The sequence below is a fragment of the Homarus americanus genome, unplaced genomic scaffold (genome assembly GCF_018991925.1).
Source record: "Homarus americanus isolate GMGI-L3 unplaced genomic scaffold, GMGI_Hamer_2.0 scaffold30867, whole genome shotgun sequence".
NCBI classification, from domain to species: domain Eukaryota; kingdom Metazoa; phylum Arthropoda; class Malacostraca; order Decapoda; family Nephropidae; genus Homarus; species Homarus americanus.
The window spans coordinates 78,260-105,461 of NW_024748846.1; the positions used below are offsets into that span (position 1 = coordinate 78,260).

General features: G+C 46.0%; 1 protein-coding gene across 1 annotated transcript in view; it reads right to left on the minus strand.

Annotated features, from left to right (window-relative positions):
* Positions 1-27,202, minus strand: part of LOC121880469 — a 112,395-nt gene that overhangs the window by 24,024 nt on the left and 61,169 nt on the right. The window contains exon 3 of the mRNA XM_042387664.1: positions 7,710-7,804. Coding sequence (XP_042243598.1) covers positions 7,710-7,804 — 95 coding nt within the window. The remainder of the gene's footprint in view (positions 1-7,709; positions 7,805-27,202) is intronic.

Below are 27,202 nucleotides of genomic sequence, written 5' to 3' on the forward strand. Positions count from 1 at the left end.
GACTCAGATTCTCTCTCAACCTGCCCCTGGTTCAGCCACACCTCCACCATCCACCCAGCTTAACGGTACTGTAGTGGATCCTCTCCCCTACAACTGCCGTTTGTCACTGACTAATAACCCCTCTTCGAATTCCCCAGCCGACGCCTCGTGGTCTAAGGTCGGCAACCAGCGCCGCCTAACATAGCTGAGGTCAACTATCAAGCCACGCCTACCCCCACTATATAAGACCTCACCTGGCCGTGACTTGCCTTCTTCTACCTACAGCCACCAGCAAGCAACACCTCCTCTGAGCACGCTCTACTCCACGCTTGTAACCACGCTGCCACTTCCCAGCACCAAGCTGCATTGTACATCCAATACAATATATATACAGAGAGCGCATTGTGATTTTCCTTTCTCCAACCCATCCTGAGTGTGAACCAACATCACGAAACCCCACAGTACTACCCTCTATAATGTTGCCCACTTCCAGTATCTCGGCTCCCACCTGTCCACCACCGCGGACATCGATGGAGAGAATCAGCATCGGATCACATGTGCATCTCAAGCCCGTGTCTTCAGCTGTTGGGAGCTGAAATTATCTACAAAGTTACACGTATATCGAGCAGTGGTCCTCCCCACCCTGCTGTATGGCAGTGAGACATGGGTCACATACAGGAGGCACCTCAAGGCACTTGATAACTTTCACCAACGTAGTCTACGTTCCATCCTCCGAGTTCGCTGGGAAGACAAGAGAACAAATGCCAGTATTCTTCTGACACCAACTGTAGGAGCATGAGGCTACCATTATCCATGAACAACTACGCTGGACTGGCCATGTTACCCTCATGGACGACAGTAGACTGCCAAAGGAGCTACTTTACAGTCACCTAACGAATAGTAAACGTAACGCTGGCGGGCAACTGAGAAGGTATAAGGATAGTCTTAAGACAAACCTGAAAAAGTGCCAAATCGACCCCCTCACCTGGGAGATGATTACTCCACACAGTAATGCTTGGAGGAGCACCACACGAGAAGGTGTTAATACTTTCGAGTTATTTCAACTACACCAGGGCAGACAAGCGCCTACGCCGGAAAGACGCTGCCACCGTCCCTCCCGCACTAGATGTAGCCCCCACGTCCAACATCAGTGATCGACTCTGCCGGTCCCGTATCGGCCTCTTTAGTCACCTCAGAACTCACCAACGAAGGTGACATCCTTAATAACTCATATCATTGTATCATAGCTGGATGATCGTCATACTTGATTACACCAGTGACAGTAGTAGTAGTAGTAGTGTGTGTGTGTGTGTGTGTGTGTGTGTGTGTGTGTGTGTGTGTAAATAATAATAATAATAATAATAATAATAATTAACGGTTTATTGAAAAAGTTCTGCAGCCCGAAGGCTGAAAATATACATTAGAGAAAGGTAAAGGAACATACAGTGAACATACAGATTAATGTAGGTGTTGAACAGCAAAAACGTAGTGTAGTAACTCCCTCCCAGATGGTGTTAGGAGGGACCTCACGTGGTGTAGTAGTTCCCTCACAGATGGTGTTATGAGGGGCCTCACGTGGTGTAGTAATTCCCTCACAGATGGTATGAGGGGCCTCACGTGAGTAATTCTCACAGATGGTGTTATGAGGGCCTCATGTGTAGTAATTCCCTCACAGATGGTGTTATGAGGGCCTCACGTGGTGTGTAATCCCTCACAGAGTTTAGGGGCCTCACGTGGTGTAGTAATTCCCTCACAGATGGTGTATGAGGGGCCTCACGTGGTGTAGTAATTCCCTCACAGATGGTGTTATGAGGGCCTCACGTGGGTGTAATTCCCTCGTGTTATGAGGGGCCTCACGTGGTGTAGTAACTCCTTCACATATGGTGTTATGAGGGGCTCACATGGTGTAGTAATTCCCTCACAGATGGTGTTATGAGGGCCTCACGTGGTGTAGTAACTCCTTCACATATGGTGTTATGGGGGCCTCACGTGGTGTAGTATTCCCTCACAGATGGTGTTATGAGGGCCTCACGTGGTGTAATAATTCCCTCACAGATGGTGTTATGAGGGGCCTCACGTGGTGGTAATTCCCTCACAGATGGTGTTATGAGGCCTCACGTGGTGTAGTAACTCCTTCACATATGGTGTTATGAGGGGCCTCCGTGGTGCAGTAATTCCCTCACAGATGGTGTTATATAGGTGAGGTGTGGTTCCAGGCCTTCCTATCGTAGACGGATTAACACATCGCTGGTAGTTGGGTCTCACAGGCCGTTATCACTGGGTACCTGGGACCTCACTGTGTGAAAGGTCAACTTGGGTACCACTGTTACTGTGAGTTGTTCTCACTGACTAAGCACTGTTCACCACTGTTCACCTCTGTTTAACACTGGTTCCATTTCTTTCTAAATGAAATAGTAACTTCTGGTGTGAACTTGTTGATATTCCGGTGGGGAGGAGGGTTCAGGGAGGAGTTGGTATGGGCCAACATAACAGTTGACCTGGCTGCTCTGGAGAGGGGCGCCAGGTACGTCTTGACCCTTCGGTGGTCAAGGATGTAGTGTGTGTGTGTTGTGTGTGTGTGTGTGTGTGTGTGTGTGTTAGTGTGTGAGTGCGCGCGTGCGTGCGTGCGTGTGCGTACGTGTGTGTGTGTGGTTGCAACTCCTTCTAAAAATCACACGACCTCCCTCCCCCTGCACACCATTAGAACAAGGGCCTATTTGGACTACTGGGGCCCATTAGGACACGATATCACGCCCACAGTATCACGCCCATGGTATCACGCCCACAGTATCACGCCAACAGTAACAAGTCCACAGTTTCCCATGCTAAGACGCAAACCTGTCATTCTCTCACGCCCAGGTGACCTCATCCTAATGAGGGCAGTGCACCTGTGAGAGAGAGAGAAAGAGAGAGAGAGAGAGACAAATGTCCTTTCTCCTTCCTCCCCCTTCCCCTCACCTCACCTCTCACCCCATCCCAACCCCCTACCCTCCCCTCCCCCTCCCTCCCTCAGGTCAAATTCATGACCCCCCACCAATAGAGGTCACTGCTAATAGGTTAGGTTAGTGTTAGGTTAGGTTAGTGTTAGGTTTAGGTTAGGTTGGGTTAGTGTTAGGTTAGTGTTAGGTTAGTGTTAGGTTAGGTTAGTGTTAGGTTAGGTTAGGTTAGTGTTAGGTTAGGTTGGTGTTAGGTTGGGTTAGTGTTGGGTTGGTGTTAGGTTAGGTTAGTGTTGGGTTAGGTTAGTGTTAGGTTAGGTTAGGTTAGTGTTAGGTTAGGTTGGGTTAGGTTAGGTTAGGTTAGTGTTAGGTTGGGTTGGTGTTAGGTTGGGTTAGTGTTAGGTTAGGTTAGTGTCAGGTTGGTTTAGTGTTAGGTTAGTGTCAGGTTAGTGTTAGGTTGGGTTAGTGTCAGGTTAGTGTTAGGTTGGGTTAGGTTAGGTTAGGGTTGGGTTGGTGTTGGGTTAGTGTTAGGTTAGGTTGGGTTGGTGTTAGGTTGAGTTGGTGTTGGGTTGGGTTAGTGTTGGGTTGGGTTGGGTTGAGTGTTAGGTTAGGTTGGGTTGGTGTTAGGTTGAGTGTTAGGTTAGGTTAGGTTGGGTTGGTGTTGGGTTGGGTTAGGTTGGTGTTAGGTTAGGTGAGATTAGGTTGAGTGTTGGGTTGGGTTGGGTTAGGGTTAGGTTGGGTTAGGGTTAGGTTGGGTTAGGTTGAGTTAGTGTTAGGTTGGGTTAGTGTTAGGTTGGGTTAGGTTGGGGTTAGGTTGGGTTAGTGTTAGGTTGGGTTAGTGTTGGGTTGGGTTGAGTGTTAGGTTGGGTTAGTGTTAGGTTGGTGTTAGGTTGGGTTGGTTGGTGTTAGGTTGGGTTGAGTGTTAGGTTAGGTTAGGTTAGGTTGGGTTAGGTTGGTGTTGGGTTAGTGTTAGGTTGGTGTTGGGTTGGGTTAGTGAGTTAGGTTAGGTTAGGTTAGGTTAGTGTTGGGTTAGGTTGGGTTGGGTTAGGTTGGGTTGGGTTGGGTTAGGTTAGGTTGGGTTAGGTTGGGTTAGTGTTAGGTTAGTGTTAGGTTGGGTTAGGTTAGGTTAGTGTTAGGTTAGGTTGGGTTGGTGTTAGGTTGGTGTTAGGTTAGGGTTAGGTTAGGTTAGGTTAGGTTAGGTTGGGTTAGGTTAGTGTTAGGTTAGTGTTAGGTTGGGTTAGTGTTGGGTTAGTGTTAGGTTAGGTTAGGTTGGGTTGGGTTAGGTTAGTGTTAGGTTAGGTTGAGTGTTAGGTTAGGTTGGGTTGGAGTTGGGTTGGGTTAGGTTGAGTGTTGGGTTGGTGTTGGGTTGGTTAGGTTGGTGTTGGGTTGAGTGTTGGGTTGGGGTTGGTTTGGGTTGGGTTGGGTTAGGTTAGGTTATTGGGTTGGGTTGGGTTGAGTGTTAGGTTGGTGTTGGGTTAGGGTTAGGTTAGGTTAGGTTGGGTTGGTTGGGTTAGGTTGGTGTTAGGTTAGTGTTGGGTTGGGTTCAGGTTGGGTTGGGTTGGTGTTGGGTTGGGTTAGTGTTAGGTTGGTGTTGGGTTGGGGTTCGGTTAGGTTGGTTGGTGTTGGGTTGGTGTTGGGTTAGTGTTGGGTTGGGTTAGGTTGGTGTTAGGTTAGTGTTAGGTTAGGGTTCGGTTAGGTTAGGTTAGTGTTGAGTGGGTTGTAGTGTTAGGGTTGGGTTGGGTTAGTGTTGGGTTAGGTTGGTGTTGGGTTAGGTTGGTGTTAGGTTAGGTTGGTGTTAGGTTAGGTTAGGTTGGTGTTGGAGGTTGGGTTAGTGTTGGGTTGGGGTTGGGTTGGTGTTTGGTTAGGTTGGGTTAGTGTTAGGTTAGGTTGGTGTTAGGTTAGTGTTAGGTTAGGTTAGTGTTAGGTTCCCCCCTACCCGATGACGAAACGACCATGAGTCATCGTTTTTTCCCCAGGATGACTCAGACACAATTATCTACCTGTTATTAAGGAATGTCTTTGTGTTCTCTCGTACTGGGAAAAAACCTAGAAGCCAATATTTAAATGCGTTTAAATCTCTTCTTCCTCCTCCTCTTCTTCCTCCTCCTCTTCTTCTTCTTCCTCCTCTTCTTCCTCCTCTTCTTCTTCCTCTTCTTCTTCCTCCTCATCTTCCTCTTCATCTTCCTCTTCTTCTTCCTCTTCTTCTTCCTCTTCTTCCTCCTCTTCCTCTTCTTCCTCATCCTCCTCCTTCTCTTAATGTGGGTGGGTGGTGGTGGGGGCGATTATCCTTCAAATCTGGCCATGTTGAGGCCATGTTGAGACCATGTTGAGACCATGTTGAGGCCATGTTGAGACCATGTTGAGGCCATGTTGAGGCCATGTTGAGGCCATGTTGAGGCCATGTTGAGACCATGTTGAGGCCATGTTGAGACCATGTTGAGACCATGTTGAGAGGCCATGTTGAGACCATGTTGAGACCATGTTGGACCATGTTGAGGCCATGTGCACTTGGTAAACTTTTTACAGACAACCATGTCAACCAAGCCTTATTATCCCAGAAAGTGCACGGCCCAAGGAAGTCAGCATCGGTCAGTGGTACTCAGGTAAAGATCTTTGTGGTCTCAACAGTCAGTCTCCCACACTTCCTTTCATCTCACACTAGTGAGGAGGCAGCTGAGATAATTAATAACCATTTTGCTACCATATGTCATACCCTACCTAGTCTTGACCTCACCCCCCAGTATTGAAATCGCCAACAAACTCTGAAATTTAGATCAAACGTTCACGACCCCAATTGACCTCCCAATCAAATTTACAAGGGTTGCTGTCCAGACACCACCTCTGTTCTATTTATGCATCTCAGACAAAGCAAATGCCCTAATGAATGGAAAACCGCATTTGTCACCCCCATCCCCAAGGTCACCACCCCACAGTCCCCTAACGACCTCAGGCCAGTTGCCATTACCCCCATACCCAGTCTACTCTGTGAAGACTTTGTTTTTGATTGGCCATTTGCTAGTATTCATCAGTCAATTGATACTTAGTTTCCTGGATTTTTGCACAAAAACCTGGAGAAACGTAAGACATCACTGGTCGTTGCCCTTACATTACCAGGAAGGCTTTTGACCTTTTGATCACTGCACTGTTATCAACAAGGCCATTGCACTAGGGCTGCCCACCAACCTTGTCTCATGGCTGAGCGTCGCCAGGCAGTGGTACCAGGGTTCTGTCTCAACAGTCCAGCACCTCACCTGCGGTGTTCCCCAGGGGACCAAGATGTGACCACTGTGCTTCCTAATCCTGATCAACAACGCTCTATCTTACACTCCTCACAGGTGGAAGTACGTGGATGACTGCACTGTGGGGTTACAGTGGACAACACCTCACCGGACTACACATCGCTACAAGGCACCCTGGACAGGCTACAGGCATGGACCACGGAGAACAAGGTCACCATCAACCACACCAAAACCGTAGTCATGCACATCAACACCGCCACCACTCCAGTGCAAGCTCCGGCAGTCACAGTGGGTGCCCATCCTCTCCAGTTAGTGCAGTCTGCCAAACTCCTGGGTGTAACTATAGACCACAAACTGGACTGGATGGCAATACACTCAAGGCAGCCTCGTACCGACTCTACATGCTACGACGACTCAGGTCACTTAGGGTACCCACCCCAGAGCTGAGGACCATCTACAACGCCTTTATTCTCCCCAAATTAACATATGGCCACCAGCCTGGTCGTCTTCTCAACTCCACCCAACAACGTCAGCTAGAGAAGGTACAGAAGAGGGCTCAGAATCATGCTCGGCGCAGACTACTCCGGCTACAACAACGCTCTCTCCACCCTGGAGATGCCATCCCTCTGTGACCTCCACCACCACGCACTGGAAAGGTTTGGCAATGGACTACTGCACCATCCTCTCCATCGCCACCTCCTGCAGCCCCCCGCCCACCTCGCGCAGTCCGCCACTACAACAAAATTCAGCCCATAAGAGCCCGCACTGATAGATATAAGAACAGCACCATCCCATCTATTGTTAAAATAATAAACAACTCCTGATTTATGTACTGTACAGCCCTGTAAATGTATTCAATGTATATTATATCATTATGTCTAAACTAAATGTAAGTCTGTATATTTTCAGCCACCGGCTGCAACTCTATTAATAAACCGTTTATTATTATTACACACACACACACACACACACACACCTCTACAGTGCCCTTTAAATACCTCTAACCCATTAGTTCCCCCTTAACCACCCTTAACCTATCCTCAGTCACCCTTAGTCATGCTGAGTCACCTTTAACCCACCCTTAGTCATGCTGAGTCACCTTTAACCCACCCTGCTGAGTCACCTTTAACCCACCCTTAGTCATGCTGAGTCACCTTTAACCCACCCTTAGTCATTCTGAGTCACCTTAACCCACCCTTAGTCATGCTGAGTCACCTTTAACCCACCCTTAGTCATGCTGAGTCACCTTTAACCCACCTTAGTCATGCTGAGTCACCTTTAACCCACCCTTATCGTGGTCACTTAACCCACCTTAGTCATGCTGAGTCACTTAACCCACCTTAGTCATGCTGAGTCACCTTAACCAACCTTAGTCACCTTGAGTCACCCTTACTCACCCTAACCCTGGTGCCGAGTGCTTATACGTAATACCTAGCCTAACCTAAATTATTCATCTTCCTCCTCCTCCTCCACTACACCTCTCTACCTCCCCCACTTCTTCCTCTTCCTCCGCTTCCACCTCTTCTTCCAATAATAACAACAACAAGACACTTACCCTCTGAGTAGCTGTGAGTCCCTCAGGTAACACGTATAGAAGTGGTTCCCAGCGGAGAGTCCCTTCACCCCGGCAGGTCACCCTCTCACCCACTACTGAAAACGGAAAGAAATTATTCAGGGGTGACTCTCTCTCTCTCTCTTCAATAACAAAATATTAAGTTAATTTATTGCAGTTTCTTATACATTACTATTATTATATGTACAGACGTTGGGAGTGTGTGTATACCTCTTAGCCCCAAGTGTACATATATATACACATAGGTGCAATACATACATATATAGAAACATACATACATATATACATACATACATATATACATACATACATATCTGAATTTTGCCAAGGGGTTCGACAGTATACCCGATGAAAGGAAGAAAATTAAACTGGAAGGGTAAGGAATTAAGTGTTATAGTCCTAGTGTGGATGGGAGATTTTCTGCGGGGTACCACAGGGCAGTGTATTGGGTCCTCTGATGTTTGTTTTGGTTCATTAATAACATGCCTGACGTTGTACACTCCTCCATAGAAATGTCTGTGGATGACGCCAAGTTATTTAGGGAAATTAAGAACCAAGCGGACTGTGGAGAGCTGCAGAAGGATCTCTGTGGGTTCCAAGAATGGTCGAAGAAATGGCTGCTGAGATTCTACATCACCAAGTGTAAGAGGCTGCCCCTGGGACGTACCAACGGTAAGGAGGCGTATCACACCTCACAACAGGAGGAAAAACAGCATTAACAGAGACTGAATGTAACAAGGACCCGAGTGTCTGTTGACAATGTTGAGGTGTTCTCGGGCCATTGTGAGAAGGTGAATCAAGGAACTAAACTACGGGGTCTTATAAGAAGGTCGTTCAGATGTCTAGATGGTCCGTCCTCGTAACGATCTTCAGGAGTGAAGTGCTCCCGTCTGGAGTACTGTCACCCCGTCTGAGTACTGTCACCGTCTGGTCCCCCAAGATATACTAGGGACTGTCAGTTGACTGAAAGTGTCCAAAGGAGGACCACCAGACTGGTGTCTGCACTACGGCACCTCAGCTACCTGAGATATTAGAACGCCTGACCTGTCCAGCTCATGTCCGAGACCCATAACGGGCTTAGGGGCGAAAATTGCCCAGCTTATACTACAGACGGGAAGGGCGACTATAGGGTGTATAAACATCTCAAAGGGCACTACTCAGTCGAGTGTCCTTACCTGGAGGTGGCGGACGCTCGCCCCACAAAGGGTCACAGCTCAACGTTGAAGAAGCAAGAGCAGACGGCACCGAGTGTGAGCTGCTTCAAGACTAGACTTGACCAACACTGGCGCAGGTTCAGGTACATTCAGGAGCCGGTACATGCCCAGTACTTGCCAACAGTGTGTAACAGAGCCAGTACATGCCCAGTACTTGCCAACAGTGTGTAACAGAGAGCCAGTACATGCCCAGTACTTCCAACAGTGTGTAACAGAGAGCCAGTACATGCCCAGTACTTGCCAACAGTAACAGAGAGCCAGTACATGCCAGTACTTGCCAACAGTGTGTAACAGAGCCAGTACATGCCCAGTGCATGCCAACAGTGTGTAACAGAGAGCCAGTACATGCCCAGTACTTCCAACAGGTAACAGAGCAGTACATGCCCAGCACAACAGTGTAACAGAGAGCCAGTACATGCCCATACTTGTCAACAGTGTAACAGAGAGCCAGTACATGCCCAGTACTTGACAACAGTGTGTACAGAGAGGCAGACATGCCCAGTATTGCCAACAGTGTGTAACAGAGCCAGTACATGCCCAGTACTTGACAACAGTGTGTAACAGAGCCAGTACATGCCCAGTACTTGCCAACAGTGTGTAACAGAGCCAGTACATGCCCAGTACTTGCCAACAGTGTGTAACAGAGAGCTAGTGGTGAAAAGGATAGTAGTAGAAAAAGAAAGTAAATTATTATAGTCATTCCTTTAAAGTAGAAGAAAATGTATCAGGTCTCGATATAAGAGAAAACGACACAGTTTAATGGGTAACTATACGATTAACAACACATGGTGATGGTAAGCTCAGAGCGGTGATTGGGCTGTTAAGTGACGTCATAATTCATGTTTCTATTCTTCTGACGTCACAACTGCAGGTCATACTTGCCTATTGACGTCATAATTACTATTTATACTTCCCAAGTGACGTCATAACTCCGGTTTATAATCCTCTCGTGACGTCATAACCTCAACTTAAACATACCTAATGACGTCACAACTACCCAAACACTTTCTCCTGATGACGTCATGGTACACACACACCCCGTGACGTCACAGTAGTAACCACATCGAGTCGAGTCATCATACGGTGGCTGGTATAATGGGCCCCTTGTCCTAATGGGCCCCTTGTCCTAATGGACCCCTTGTCCTAATGGGCCCCAACATATACAATAAGACTGAGGCCCAATTGTGAAGGTCTCTCAACACACACACACACACACACACACCACTGATCCTTCAAGGCCTACCACCTCCTCCTCTTCCTCCTCCTCCTCCCTCCTCCTCCTCCCTCCTCCTCCTCCTCCTCCTCCTCCCTCCCTCTTCCCTCCTCCTCCTCCTCCCTCTCCCTCTTCCTCCTCCTCCCTTCTTCCCTCCTCTTCCTCCTCCTCCTCCTCCTCCCTCTTCCTCCCCTCCCTCTCCTTCTTCTCCCTCCTCCCTGTTCTCTTCCTCCTCCTCTCCTCTTCCTCCTCTCTTCCTCCTCCTCTTCCTCCTCCTCTTCCTCCTCCTCCTTCCTCCCTCTTCCTCTTCCTTCTTCCTCCTCCTCCTCTTCCTCCTCCCTCCTCCCTTCCTCCTCCCTCTTCATCCCTCTTTCTCCTCCTCTTCCTCCCTCTTCCTCCCTTCCTCCTCCTCTTCCTCCCTCTTCCTCCTCCTCCTCCTCCTCCTCCTCCTCTTCCCTCCTCCTCCTTCCTCCCTCCTCCTCCTCCCTCCTTCCTCCTTCCTCCTCCTTCCTCCTCCTCCTCTTCCTCCTCCTCCTCTTCCTCCTCCTTCCTCCTCCTCCTCCTCCTCCTCCTCTTCCTTCCTTCCTCTTCCTCCTCCTCCTCCTCCTCCTCCTCTTCCTCCTTCCTCCTCCTCCTCCCTCCTCCTCCTCCTCTTTCTTCCTCCTCCTTCCTCCTCCTCCTCCTCCTCCTTCCTCCCTCCTTCTTCCTCCTACTCCTCCTCCTTCTATTGAGTAAGCGAAATTAATATGGGCGTAAGAGATCTTGTCAAGGCGTGGCCAAAATACCAAGAGAGAGAGAGAGAGAGAGAGAGAGAGAGAGAGAGAGAGAGGAGACATGTGAGTCGTTGTGGGCGTGTCCAAGGACATGGGAGAAAGATATGGGCGTGTCAAGTGTATAGAGAGACAACATACAGTATGTCTTTCTGGCGCATCCGGCTGCCACTAGAGGTCGTGGACGGAACAACAACAACCACCACCACCACTACCACCACAACCACTACCACCACAACCATTACCACCACAACAACCACCACAACAACAACTACCACAACAACCACCACCACAACCACAACCACTACCACCACAACCATTACCACCACAACAACCACCATCACCACAACCACCACTACCACAACAACCACTACCACAACAACAACCACCACCACTAAAACACCACAACAACCACTACCACCACAAACACTACCACAACAACCACCACAACAACCACCACAACCACTACCACCACAACAACCACCACAACCACTACCACCACAACAACCACCACCACAACAACCACTACCACCACTACCACCACAACCATTACCACCACAACAACCACCACCACCACAACAACCACTACCACAACAACCACTACCACAACAACCACCACCACAACAACCACTACCACCACTACCACCACAACCATTACCACCACAACAACCACCACCACCACAAACAACCACTACCACAACAACCACTACCACAACAACCACCACCACGACAACCACTACCACAACAACCACAACCACTACCATTACCACAACAACAACCACCACCACAACAACCACAACCACTACCACCACAACCATTACCACCACAACAACCACCACCACAACAACCACCACCACCACAACCACCACCACCACAACAACCACCACAACCAATACCACCACAACCATTACCACCACAACAACCACCACCACCACAACAACTACTACCACAACAACCACCACCACCACAACAACCACCACCACAACAACCACAACCACCACCACCACAACCAAAACCACAACAACCACAACCACAACCACCACAACCACCACCACCACCACAACCACCACCACAACAACCACAACCACCACCACAACCACCACCACAACAACCACAACCACCACCACAACCACCACCACAACAACCACAACCACCACCACAACCACTACCACAACCACCACCACCACAACAACCACCATCACAACAACCACCATCACCACAACCACCACCACCACAACAACCACCATCACCACAACCACCACCACCACAACAACCACCACCACGACAACCACTACCACAACAACCACTACCACACAACAACCACTACCACAACAACCACTACCAACAACCACCACCACAACAACCAAACACCACCACAACCACCACCACAACAACCACAACCACCACCACAACAACCACCACCACAACAACCACCATCACCACAACCACCACCACCACCACAACAACCACGACCACGACAACCACTACCACAACAACCACTACCCACAACAACCACTACCACAACAACCACTACCACAACAACCACTACCACAAAAACCACCACCACAACAACCATCACCACAACAACCACCACCACAACAACCACCACCACAACAACCACCACCACCACCACAACAACCACCACCACCACCACAACAACCACTACTTAACAACATAAGAATGGAGGAAACTGCAGCGGGCCTATTGACCTATACTGGGCAGTCCCATTTACACCCAACCCCTATTGCTCATATAAGCATCCAACCTAACCTAACCTAACCTAACCTAACCTAACCTATTCAGCGTATTCGAGTTAATGACGATATTTGGTAACTTGTTCCACTCGTCCACTACTCTGTTACCAAACCAGTGTTTACCTATTTCACGCGTAAATCTAAATTTGTCTAATTTAAAACCATTGTTACGAGTTCGCTCCTGGTTGGATTGCGTGTGTGTGTGTGTGTGTGCGCGTGTGTGTGTGTGTGTGTGTGTGTGTGTGTGTGTGTGTGTGTGTGTGTGTAACAGGCCTCAGCTTCACATTCTACGTGTTACTCAACTGTGTGTCGCCTGAAGTAACGCTCACGTATATGTGTGTTAACTCACTGTTACCAACCTGTTACGTCACGGGCAAACACAGCTTAGCCTACACCTAATAACACCTAACCTACCAACCAACCCAACCCACTAACCTAACCTAACCCAACCTAACCCAACCAACCCAACCTAACCTGCCCCCACATCACACACACACACACACACCTTTCCATATAGTGTTAGGTTAGGTTGTGTTGTGTTAGTTGGGGCAGAAAAGCAGTTGTGTGTTAGTGCTAGGGTTGTACATGCCATGCTAGGTTAGGTTACGACAGGTTAGTGTTACGTTAGGTTGTAGTGTTAGGTTAGTGTTAGGTTAGGTAGTTAGTGTTAGGTTGTGTTAGGTTGTTAGGTTCTAATTGCCATCTGATATTTGGTGTTGGGGAGAGAGAAAAAAGCAATAAATCAGGGTGTCTAATCTTCAAGTACAATAAACAATACGTAATAAACAAGAAAATAAACTCAAATACAACGAAATAAAATAATAACACTAATAAATTACATCAATAAATAACAAAAATAATAAAAATATAAGGTTTAAGGAGTAACTAAACTAAACTGATAACACCATTATAATTGTCGGACCCTCGTATGGTAAAGCAAGGGGCCACGAAGCCTTCACCTACTAAACAGACTCTAATGTAATCCAACCTAACCTACAAAAACTAAACTAACTTAACCTTGCTACAGTACTTCCTCATATTAACTTTTTTAACATTCATTCCTACATAAATTTAACCCCTTTTTAACTATTTAACATTAACAGACTCTAATGTAATCCAACCTAACCTACAAAAACTAAACTAACTTAACCTTGCTACGGAACTTCCTCATATTAACTTTTAACATTCATTCCTACATAAATTTAACCCCTTTTAACTATTTAACATTAACAGACTCTAATGTAATCCAACCTAACCTACAAAAACTAAACTAACTTAACCTTGCTACAGTCCCCTCATATTAACTTTTTAACATTCATTCCTACATAAATTTAACCCCTTTTAACTATTTAACATTAACAGACCTAATGTAATCCAACCTAACCTACAAAAACTAAACTAACTTGACCTTGCTATGGTACTTTCCTCATATTAACTTTTAACATTCATTCCTACATAAATTTAACTCTTTAACTATTTAACATTAACAGACTCTAATGTAATCCAACCTAACCTACAAAACTAAACTAACTTGACCTTGCTACGGTCCTCCTCATATTAACTTTTTAACATTCATTCCTACATAAATTTAACCCTTTTTAACTATTTAACATTAACAGACTCCTAATGTAATCCAACCTAACCTACAAAAACTAAACTAACTTGACCTTGCTACGGTCCTTCCTCATATTAACTTTTTAACATTCATTCCTACATAATTTAACCCCTTTAACTATTTAACATTAACAGACTCTAATGTAATCCAACCTAACCTACAAAACTAAACTAACTTGACCTTGCTACGGTCCTTCCTCATATTAACTTTTTAACATTCATTCCTACATAAATTTAACCCTTAACTATTTAACATTAACAGACTCTAATGTAATCCAACCTAACCTACAAAACTAAACTAACTTGACTTGCTACGGTCCTTCCTCATATTAACTTTTTAACATTCATTCCTACATAAATTTAACCCCTTAACTATTTAACATTAACAGACTCTAATGTAATCCAACCTAACCTACAAAACTAAACTAACTTGACCTCTACAGTCCTTCCTCATATTAACTTTTTAACATTCATTCCTACATAAATTTAACCCTTAACTATTTAACATTAACAGACTCTAATGTAATCCAACCCAAACCTACAAAACTAAACTAACTTGACCTTGCTACAGTCCTACCTCATATTAACTTTTTTAACATTCATTCCTACATAAATTTAACCCTTAACTATTTAACATTAACAGACTCTAATGTAATCCAACCTAACCTACAAAAACTAAACTAACTTAACCTTGCTACAGTACTTCCTCATATTAACTTTTAACATTCATTCCTACATAAATTTAACCCTTAACTATTTAACATTAACAGACTCCTAATGTAATCCAACCTAACCTACAAAAACTAAACTAACTTAACCTTGCTACGGTCCTTCCTCATATTAACTTTTTAACATTCATTCCTACATAAATTTAACCCCTTTTAACTATTTAACATTAACAGACTCTAATGTAATCCAACCTAACCTACAAAAACTAAACTAACTTAACCTTGCTACAGTCCTACCTCATATTAACTTTTTTAACATTCATTCCTACATAAATTTAACCCCTTTTAACTATTTAACATTAACAGACTCTAATGTAATCCAACCTAACCTACAAAAACTAAACTAACTTAACCTTGCTACAGTCCTACCTCATATTAACTTTTTTAACATTCATTCCTACATAAATTTAACCCCTTTTTAACTATTTAACATTAACAGACTCTAATGTAATCCGACCTAACCTACAAATACTAAACTAACTTAACCTTGCTACAGTACTTCCTCATATTAACTTTTTTAACATTCATTCCTACATAAATTTAACCCCTTTTAACTATTTAACATTAACAGACTCTAATGTAATCCAACCTAACCTACAAAAACTAAACTAACTTAACCTTGCTACAGTACTTCCTCATATTAACTTTTTTAACATTCATTCCTACATAAATTTAACTAACCTATACAAATTTAACCCTTATTAACAATGTCATATTAACCTTACCTAACCCATCAGTAAACACGAAATTAACATTGACTCAACAGAAGGTATCTATGGCTAATGGCCCGTTAGACAGAATATCATTGACCTAAATTTTCTAGGCTAGTCCGTGTGTGTGTGTGTGTGTGTGTGTGTGTGTGTGTGTGTCCGTGACTGGTAATGACTGGGAGTGACTGGTGATGACTGGGAGTGACTGGTAGTGACTGATAGTGACTGGGGGTGACTGTTAGTGACTGGTAATGACTGGTGATGACTGGGAGTGACTGGTGATGACTGGTAGTGACTGGTAGTGATTGGTGATGACTGGTAGCAACTGATAGTGACTGGTAGTGACTGTCACCACCAATAACAAAACGAGAAAAACAACAACAACAACAACAACAACAACAACAACAACAACAACAACAGGTTAGGGCATCATGCCACATCCGGGGTGAGAGAGAGTGAGTCAATGCCTAACGACCCATTAGAGATAGTTACGTGGTCATTACGGCTGATGACCAGTTTATGTCGAGTCATACGAGGCAATTCAATCACTACTGTTGTTAAGGTCGAAGGATGCGCTGCTGATAATTGCCTATTGGGGAGGGGAGGAGGAGGGTGGGAGGTGGGAGTGGGAGGTGGTGGCCTAAAGCCATCTTCCCCCGCCCACCCCCCTATGTTTCTACCACCATGGTATTTTACACACACACACTAACAAACACACACACACACACACACACACACACTAACACGCATACACACACACTCACACACACTAACACGCATACACACACACTCACACATACACTCACACACACACACACACACACACACGTCAACTCCTCTCGGGGATGGTCAGGTGTCATATCAGGGAACTTTGAGTTACTTTTTCACCGAATATCAGAGTCACCCATAGTAGTGTTGCGTTGTGTTGCGTTGTGTTATGTTAGTGTTGCGTTGTGTTGTGTTAGTGTTGCGTTAGTGTTGCGTTGTGTTGTGTTAGTGTTGCGTTAGTGTTGCGTTGTGTTGTGTTAGTGTTGCGTTAGTGTTGCGTTGTGTTGTGTTAGTGTTGCGTTGTGTTGTGTTAGTGTTGCGTTAGTGTTGCGTTATGTTGCGTTAGTGTTGCGTTATGTTGCGTTAGTGTTGCGTTGTGTTGTGTTAGGTTAGGTTAGGGTGTTTATCATTACAAATTAACACCTATTCTCACACGTGTTCAAACTACCATAACAAGAGAAACAGGTCAATTACACTTGGGGGTCAGGACCTCCGTACACTAACAAGGTGTAATCACTCTTCCAGCTGTTAAGGGCAATTAGACATAGGGGGTGGTAGTTAAGGATGGTTGTGGGGTAAATGTGTGTTTGTATGAGAGAGAAAGTGTGAAAGAGAGAGAGTGTGAAAGAGAGAGTGTGTGAAAGTTTAAAAAAAACTTACACACACACACACACATCCAGGTCATAAGTAATTTAGTAGTAATTAAGTATCAAGGCACTTATTTATTCCTTAAGTGTATCTTTTAAGTAGATTATTTAAGTAGATGTTTCTGGAGCATATCAGAAAGTGTGTGAGTGTGTGTGTTTTTCTTTTGTCACACACACACACACACACACACACACACACACATCCTTGACCACCGAAGGGTCAAGACGTACCTGGCGCTCCTCTCGGAGCAGCCAGGTCAACTGTTATGTTGGCCCATACCAACTCCTTCCCCTGAACCCTCCTCCCCACCGGAATATCAACAAGTTCACGCCAGAAGTTACTATTTCATTTAGGAAAGAAATGGAACCAGTGTTAAACAGAGGTGAACAGTGGTGAACAGTGCTTAAGTCAGTGAGAACAACTCAACAGTAACAGTGGTACCCAAGTTGACCTTTCACACAGTGAGGTCCCAGGTACCCAGTGATAACGGCCTGTGAGACCCAACTACCAGCGATGTGTTAATCCGTCTACGATAGGAAGGCCTGGAACCACACCTCACTCATATAACACCATCTGTGAGAGTGCACACGTGAGCCTCATAACACCATATATGAGTTACACTACCGTGCAGGCCTCACTTGCCTACCACCTGTGAAATTACTACCACGTGAGGCCTCATAACACACCATCTGTGAGGGTATTACAGTGAGGCCTCCTTAACACCATCTGTAGAAATTACTACACCAGGCCCCTCATAACACCATCTGTGAGAGAATTACTACACCACGTGATGCCCCTCATAACACCATCTGTGAGAGAATTACTACACCACGTGATGCCCCTCATAACACCATCTGTGAGAGAATTACTACACCACGTGATGCCCCTCATAACACCATCTGTGAGATTACTACCGTGAAACCCCTCATAGCACATCTGGGAACTACTACACCACGTGAGGTCCCTCCTAACACCATCTGGGAGGGAGTTACTACACTACGTTTTTGCTGTTCAACACCTACATTAATCTGTATGTTCACTGTATGTTCCTTTACCTTTCTCCAATGAAGGCTTTTGTTAAACCACCAATGTATGTAATAAGTCATTTATGCCCAATGTATATTTTCAGCCTTCGGGCTGCAGAACTTTTTCAATAAACCGTTAATTATTATTATTATTATTATTACACTCCACCGGGATATCTACATAATCAAAAGTGACAATTTCGTTTCGGAAAGAAGTGGGACCAGTGTTGAACAGTGATGAACAGTGATGAACAGTGATGAACAGTGTTTAAACCAGTGAATTCAGCTCTAGACAGTACCAGTGAAAACAGTGACCCACCAGTGAGATAAGCACCCCTGGGAACCATCCTCTGACCAGACGGTGTTAATCAGTCCACCCTGGGAACAACAGGGGGCCGGCTAAGCACCTGACTACAGGATAACACAACACCACCCAGCAGAGAGTGAGGGACTGTGACACCTCCCCACACCGTGTCCCCATGACCACGTGAGGTCCTTCATATAAACACCCGAGGATAAGTTACCACACCACGTGAACACCACCGTATATTATGACCACGTGGTCCTTCCTTCTCGCTTGCGGGACGATTTACCACCGTAACCACCGTGTCCCCATGACCACGTGAGGTCCTTCATATAAACACCCGAGGATAAGTTACCACACCACGTGAACACCACCCCACACCGTGTCCCCATGACCACGTGAGGTCCTTCATATAAACACCCGGGGACGAGTTACCACACCACGTGAACACCACCCCACACCGTGTCCCCATGACCACGTGAGGTCCTTCATATAAACACCCGAGTATAAGTTACCACACCACGTGAACACCACCCCACACCGTGTCCCCATGACCACGTGAGGTCCTTCATATAAACACCCGAGGACGAGTTACCACACCACGTGAACACCTCCCCACACCGTGTCCCCATGACCACGTGAGGTCCTTCATATAAACACCCGAGGACGAGTTACCACACCACGTGAACACCTCCACCGTCACCATGACCACGTGAGGTCCTTCATAAGCTGCGGACGAGTTACTGCCCACCGTGAACACCTCCACCGTGTCCCCATGACCACGTGAGGTCCTTCATCTCGCTTACCCGGGGACGAGTTACCCACACCGTGAACTCCCACCGTGTCCCTTGACCACGTGGTCCTTCGCCTGCGCTTACCCAGGGACGAGTTACCACACCACGTGAACACCTCCCCACACCGTGTCCCCATGACCACGTGAGGTCCTTCATATAAACACCCGGGGACGAGTTACCACACCACGTGAACACCTCCCCACACCGTGTCCCCATGACCACGTGAGGTCCTTCATATAAACACCCGGGGACGAGTTACCACACCACGTGAACACCTCCCCACACCGTGTCCCCATGACCACGTGAGGTCAGTACTAGGCCCACTCTTGTTCATAATCTACATAAAGGATCTAGATACTGGGATCAGCAGTGACATAAGCAAGTTTGTGGATGACACCAAAATAGGGCGGCAGATTAATTCAGGGCAGGATGCAAATGAACTACAGGAGGATCTAAATACTCTACAGGAGTGGTCAGAAAAATGGCAAATGAAATTCAACACCAGCACGTGCAGTGTACTAAATATTGGAAGAACAAATACTTATAATGTATACAGCCTTAACGACATCAACCTAGAGAAGTCGACTTGTGAAAGAGACCTAGGGGTACTTGTAAGCCTGGACCTACGGCCTAGAAAACAGTGCGTTAATGTTCGAAATAAGGCAAACAGAGTATTGGGTTTTATATCTAGAAGTTTAAGTAATAAGAGTGCAGAGGTCTTGTTGCAACTATATCTTGCGCTAGTCAGGACGCACCTCGATTATGCGGTTCAGTTCTGGTGCCCCTATTATATAATGGATATCAATTCACTAGAGTCGGTGCAGCGAAGAATGACAAAAATGATTCCGGGACTTAGAAACCTTCCATATCAGGATAGGTTAAAGAAACTTAACTTACATTCCCTAGAACAACGAAGAGTGCGGGGAGATATGATAGAAGTATTTAAGTGGGTGAAAGGAATCAATAAAGGGGATATAAGAACATAAGAACATAAGAATGGAGGAAACTGCAGCGGGCCTATTGACCCATACTGGGCAGCCCCGTTTACACCCAACCCCTATTGCTCATATAAGCATCCAACCTATGTTTTAAGCTATTCAGCGTATTCGAGTTAATGATGATATTTGGTAACTTGTTCCATTTATCCACTACTCTGTTTCCAAACCGGTGTTTACCTATTTCACGCCTAAATCTAAATTTGTCTAATTTAAAACCATTGTTACGAGTTCGCTCCTGGTTGGATAGTTTGAATACCTTTGTAATGTCCCCTTTGTTTAGCCCTGACTTCCACTTATACGTACACTTCTATCAGGTCGCCCCTCGCTCTACGTCTCTCGAAGGAGTGCAAATTAAGGTGCTTTAACCTGTCTCTGTACTCAAGGTTCCTAATGCCCTGGATTAGTCTTGTCATTCTCCTCTGAATTCTTTCCAATGATTCTATATCCATTCTGTAATACGGTGACCAGAACTGAAGTGCGTAATCCAGGTGTGGTCTCACAAGAGCAAGATACAGTTTTAGGATGACCTCGCTAGTCTTGTAACTAACACTCCTTTGTATGAACCCAAGCACTTTATTAGCCTTGTTACGAGCAAAAACACATTGTTTACTTGGCTTAAGATTCCTACTTATCATTATTCCTAAATCTCTCTCGCAGTCGGATTCCACAATGGCATCGTTGTTCATCTGGTAACTGGTTTCCCTGTTTACATCTCCTATACTGAGTACTTTACATTGAATTTCATCTGCCATTCTTCAGACCATTCGAAAAATTTGTTTAGATCTTCCTGTAGTTTTGCGGAGTCCTCGTCAGATTTAGTGTCATCAGCAAATTTACTTATGTTGCTGTCTATGCCTATATCTATGTCGTTTATGTATATAATAAATAATAATGGTCCAATTACTGAGCCTTGGGGAACTCCACTTGTGACGTTTAGGAGGGAGATAGGAAGGAACTGGTTCACAAATAGGGTGGTGGACGAATGGAATAAGCTAAGCAACTTTGTAGTAAGTGCTGGAATGCTGGAAAGTTTTAAATGGAGGCTAGATAGGGTGGTGGACGAGTGGAACAAGCTTAGCAACTTTGTAGTAAGTGCTGGAACGCTGGAAAGTTTTAAAAGGAGGCTAGATAGGGTGGTGGACGAGTGGAACAAGCTTAGCAACTTTGTGTGCGTGCTGGAACGCTGGAAAGTTTTAAAAGGCTAGATGAATGTGGACAGTGGAACAAACTTAGCAACTTTGGCCAATGATAGAGATGCTGGAACGCTGGAAAGTTTCAAGGAGGCTAGATAGGGTGGTGGACGAGTGGAACAAGCTTAGCAACTTTGTAGTAAATGCTGGAACGCTGGAAAGTTTTAAAAGGAGGCTAGATAGGGTGGTGGACGAGTGGAACAAGCTTAGCAACTTTGTAGTAAGTGCTGGAACGCTGGAAAGTTTCAAAAGGAGGCTAGATAGGGTGGTGGACGACTGGGACAAGCTTAGCAACTTTGTAGTAAGTGCTGGAACGCTGGAAAGTTTCAAAAGGAGGCTAGATAGATTCATGGATGATAGAGAGTGGTAGTAACTCTCGACAGGAGCTGCCATGCACAGGTCAACCGGCCTATTGCAGACTCCTTATGTTGTTATATCAACACCTGAGGACGAGTTACTACACCACGTGAACACCTGGTGTCTCCATGTCGTCTTCTTCCTCCTCCTCTTCCTCTTCTTCTTCTTCTTCTTCCTCCTCCTCCTCCTCCTCTTCCTCCTCCTCTTCCTCTTCTTCCTCCTCCTCTTCCTCCTCCTCCTCTTCTTCCTCCTCCTCTTCCTCCTCCTCTTCTTCTTCTTCTTCCTCCTCCTCCTCCTCCTCCTCCTCCTCCTCCTCCTCCTCCTCTTCTTCTTCCTCCTCTCGCCCCTCTCAACCTAATCTATGTGACGTATCTACTGGTAGAATCGTCGCCTAACTAACCTAACCTAACCTAACCTAACTAACCTAACCTAACCTAACACTAACCTAACGTAACGTAACCTAACCTAACCAAAATATGGGAGGGTGGAAGGGGTGGAGAGAGAGAGAGAGAGAGAGAGAGAGAGAGAGACAGCTATCTCTCTCTCTCTCTGAGAAGTTAAGATGCTGTTTTAAACGATGAGGTCGGGGCGGGGCGGGGCGGGGCAGGGCAGGGGCAGGGCAGAAGTGAGGAGAATAAAGGAGGGAAGGTAGGGGTTTAATTTCCGCCTCACCTGTGAGACTCAGCATAATAAAGGCCACATTAGCATTGTTTTACCTGTTTAGCACATGATGGCTACAACCAAACCAACAACCAAAACCACAGCCAAACCCACAAACCACAACCAGTACACCCCACAACCACCAACCCAGGTATACAACGTACAACCATGGCCACGACCTGACCAGGCTGACTATGCAATGACCACAATGAGCCATGATGAGCCCCAATAATACAATGGTACCATTAATACAATGCAAATAGATGATGCCACAATGGAGAGGCAATGGGCCTGACAGATGAGCAGCCTGACATGACCAGAATACAATAGACCCCAACCATTCTATTGAATACAATAGATATGCCACTGGTTTTTTAATTTGACAGTTATTAAGACCTGACGATACACGGAATACAATGAATACTGACCTTGAATGCACAATGGATACCAGGAATGGAGTGTACAATGATACAATGGCCAATGGATGCGATTAATGCAATGAATACAATACAATGGATACATTGCAATGGTACAATGAACCCACAGCCTGGCAAACCAGACCACAACCACAATAATACAACCAAGCCTGAAACTAGCAAGCCACAACCACTACCAACAAGCCACAGCAAACCACAACCTGGCCAACCTGGCAAGCCACAACCAAACCACAGCAAACTGGCAAACCCACAGCAAACAACCTAACCACAGCAAACCACAGCAAGCCCCAACAAACCCACAGCCCTAAAAAGCCACAGCAAACCACAACCTAACCCCAACTAACCTGGCCAAGCCCCAGCAAACCACAGCCAAAACACAACCAAACACAGCAAGCCTCCTTCCTATCTGGTACAACAGGTAACAAATTAGTATCAATCAAGGTAAGATTATTTCAGGTGACTTTAAATTAACAGGTGTTGCTCTTAAGGTTACCGAGAGAGAGAGAGAGAGACAGACAGACCGGACAGACAGACAGACAGACAGACAGACGAACAGACAGACAGACAGACAGGAGAGTCTACTATGGTCAGGGTAAGATCTCCAATTAATTATCTATCTCTTCCTGACTGAATTAGTGCCCTACCTTACCATTTATCTACCATGACAGACAGACAGACACGAACGAAAGACAGACAATCAGACAGACAGACAGACAGACAGACAGATACAACACTGATATAATAACAACATAATCCGTATTTAGGCAGATAATATTCCATTGTCTTGGTGACGTACTGAGATTCTAAGTGAGACTCCTTAACCGGTTCTCCCTTAACTGGTTCACCCTTAACTGGTTCACCCTTAACCGGTTTCTCCTTAACTGGTTCTTCCTTAACTGGTTCACTCCGCTTAAGTTTCACCCTTAACTGGTTCTCCTTAACTGGACCCTTAACTTCAAGTTCACCCTTAACTGGTTCACCCTTAACTCCTCCTCTGGTTCTTAACCGGTTCTCCTTAACTGGTTCACCTTAACTGGTTCTCCTTAACTGGTTCTCCTACTTGTTCTCCCTTAACTGGTTCACCCTTAACTGGTTCTCCTTAACTGGTTCTCCCTTAACGGGTTCTCCCTTAACTGGTTCTTAACTGGTTCTCCCTTAACTGGTTCACCCTTAACTGTTCACCCTTAACTGGTTCTCCCTAACTGGTTCTCCCTTAACTGGTTCTCCCTTAACTGTTTCACCCTAACTGGTTCTCCTCTTTGGTTCACCCTTGGTTCTCCTTCTTCCAGTTCTCCTTAACTGGTTCTCCCTTAACTGGTTCACCCTTAACTGGTTCTCCTCTTATTTTCACCCTTAACCGGTTCTCCTTAACTAGTTCACCCTTAACTGGTTCTCCTTAACTGGTTCACCCTTAACTGGTTCACCCTTAACTGGTTCTCCTTAACTGGTTCTCCCTGCTTTGGCTCTCCCTTAACTGGTTCTTCCTTAACTGGTTCTCCCTTAACTAGTTCTCCTTAACTGGTTCTCTCTTAACTGGTTCTCCTTAACTGGTTCTCCCTTAACTAGACAAATTCTCCTAACTGGTTTCTCCTTAACTGGTTCTCCCTTAACTGATTCTCCTCACTACACCCTTACCACACCCACCCTCTACACACCCCTCCTCCTCCACACCCTCACACACCCTCCACTCTTCCACACCTCACCACACCTCACCTCACTACACCCTCCTCACCCTCACCACACCCCTCACTACACCCCTCACCACACACCCTCACCACACCCTCCACCCACACCCCTCACCCACACCCTCACTACACCCCTCACCACACCCCTCACCCCTCACCACACCCCTCACTACACCCCTCACCACACACACCCTCACCACACGCCCTCCCACCCACACCCCTCACCCAACCCACACCACACACCCCTCACTACACCCCTCCACCACACCCCCTCACCACACACCCCTCACCACACACACCCCTCACGTCTCAATTTATTTTCACAAATATTCAATAACCAAATTAAAAGTTTCAAAACTATGCTGGTAGCTGGTGGGTAGTGGTGGTAGTAGTGTGTAGTGATAGTATGGTGTAGAGTGAAGTGATAGTGGTGGTAGTAGTGTTAGGTAGTGATGTGTGAGTAGTAGTGGTGAGCAGAGTAGTGTGTGTGTGAGTAGTGAAGTGTGTGGTGTGTGCCGATAGTGTGTGTAGTACTATATTTAGAAAAAAAAAAAAAAAAAAAAAAAAAAAAAAAAAAAAAAAAAAAAAAAACCAAAGTGTGCAGCCACCAAAGAAATGATTCAGGGGAGATGACTTTCTTCCATGACTGAGAATTACCTCAGGACCCTTCCTCCTTCCCCTAGCTCTTCAAATACTGGCAATAATACTCTAATTTGTCAGGACACACACAAAAGGCTAAGCACAAAGAAAATGCTTGGCAGCAATGAAGAAGATCGACAATGTGGCGGACTGGGGCCCTAGATGATCTCTATGTGAAGCAAGAGAACACTGCAGGAGGGCCAAAACCTACGGGTGACGGAAAGCAAAAACTACCGATGACGTGGCAAGAAATTTGGAAACAAAATGAAGTGGCCAGGAAGAATTGTCTCTCGCAGTAAGATCTCTCACTCAGGAATCTTCGGTGGGGTGATCGCAATAAACAGAGACGATAAAACTATTGAAGAGAAACATCCCCTGCAAGTGAAGATGAAGGCATCAGGCTCCAGGGTGAGCTATATCCCACCAAATGTTGTCCTGTTCGAGAAAGAAAATAACAGGAGAGATGGTGTGGAAAAAAAGGCTGAACTCGAGGAGGAGCCGGCCCTTCAGGTCTGGATGCAAGCAGTTGAAGTCATCCTCAGCACTAACAAGTTTGGCCTGTAGCAAGCCAGACTCTGCTGCCATTTACCACCCCCTTGCAAGAAAGCTTGCATCCTCTTGCTGCCATCACCTCCAGGCTCTGACGGCCTGCCGCCTTATTCCTCTGGAAAAGAATCCAGGATGTAGACCTATAGGGGTGAAGTGCAAGAGGCGGATCATCAGAGAAGTGCATAATGGAGGTGGTAAGGACGATGTCAGGGCAGCAACAGGGAACCTACAAGTGTTTTCTGGCCACCAGGCTGGTGGGGAGGCAGCCATTCACGCCATGAAGATTGATATTTGAGCAGCGTGATTGTAGAGGCCGTTCTCTGGTGGATGCTTCAAACGCATTCAGCATACTTAACCGCAAGGCTGCACTGCACAACATCAGAATCAGAAGTGTCTAGCTTTGCGTGTATGGTGAATTCGTATAGGAATCCTTCAGACCTCTCATAGTAAACAACAAGGCTCTGCGAACAGTACCATCCTACAGTCGACTGAAGGAACAACACAGAGGACCCCCGTTGCAATGGCAATGTATGCAATTGGCTATCAGTGCTCCAACAAAATAAAGTTTGAAACAACCGGGGAGGTCAAACCATTGGCATATGCTGATGACCTCACAGGAGCAGGAAGAAGTGGAGGACATCAAAAAGTGGTGAGACCTGTGGTAACATCACTTGAGGTCCATAAGTGCCACCCTAACGCCAGCAAATCCTTCCTCATCGTGAAGGCCAGATCATTATGATCGGGCTGTGGAAGATTTTTCGGCGAAAGTGAGTCAAAATAACTAAGGACGGCCAAAGACATCTAGGTGCAGTAATTGCTTTTCACGGACTAGGGCCAGTACGTAGGGAAAAGTGAATGAGTGGGTTAGCGAAATCCATGCTCTATCGGAGATTGCTAACACAGAGCCACATACGCTGCAGCATTCACACATGGAGTCAAGCATCGTTGGAACTGCACAGTGCATTGTGCACCATCCCTGAGATCGAGCCCTCCTCCACCCCTTTGGAAGAAGCAATCCAGTGTCAAGTTCATTCCCAAACTAGTGAAACACCACGACTTAACCCTAGTAGAAAGAAACACTTCTTGCACTTCCACCAAGACTGGGAGGATGGGACTAACTAATCCAGAGGAGATTGCTGACTCTGAACATCAAAAATTCACTTAAGCTCGGCGTACTGACCACATAATAGCCCAGAATGCAACAGGGGAAGTGGACACCAGCGAAGTTAATAAGATCCGTAAGGTCCATTACAACAGATCAACGCGCAAAATGACATGTTACCTTAACTATTGCTGCATGTTCCAAAAATTTGACAAAAAAAGTAGTAGCGCAGAAGGTGGGCGCCTCGAACTGGTTAACTACGTCAGGTGGCAGCAGCATTGCAGGCAGGTGAGTGGTAGTGTGGCAGTGACAGTAG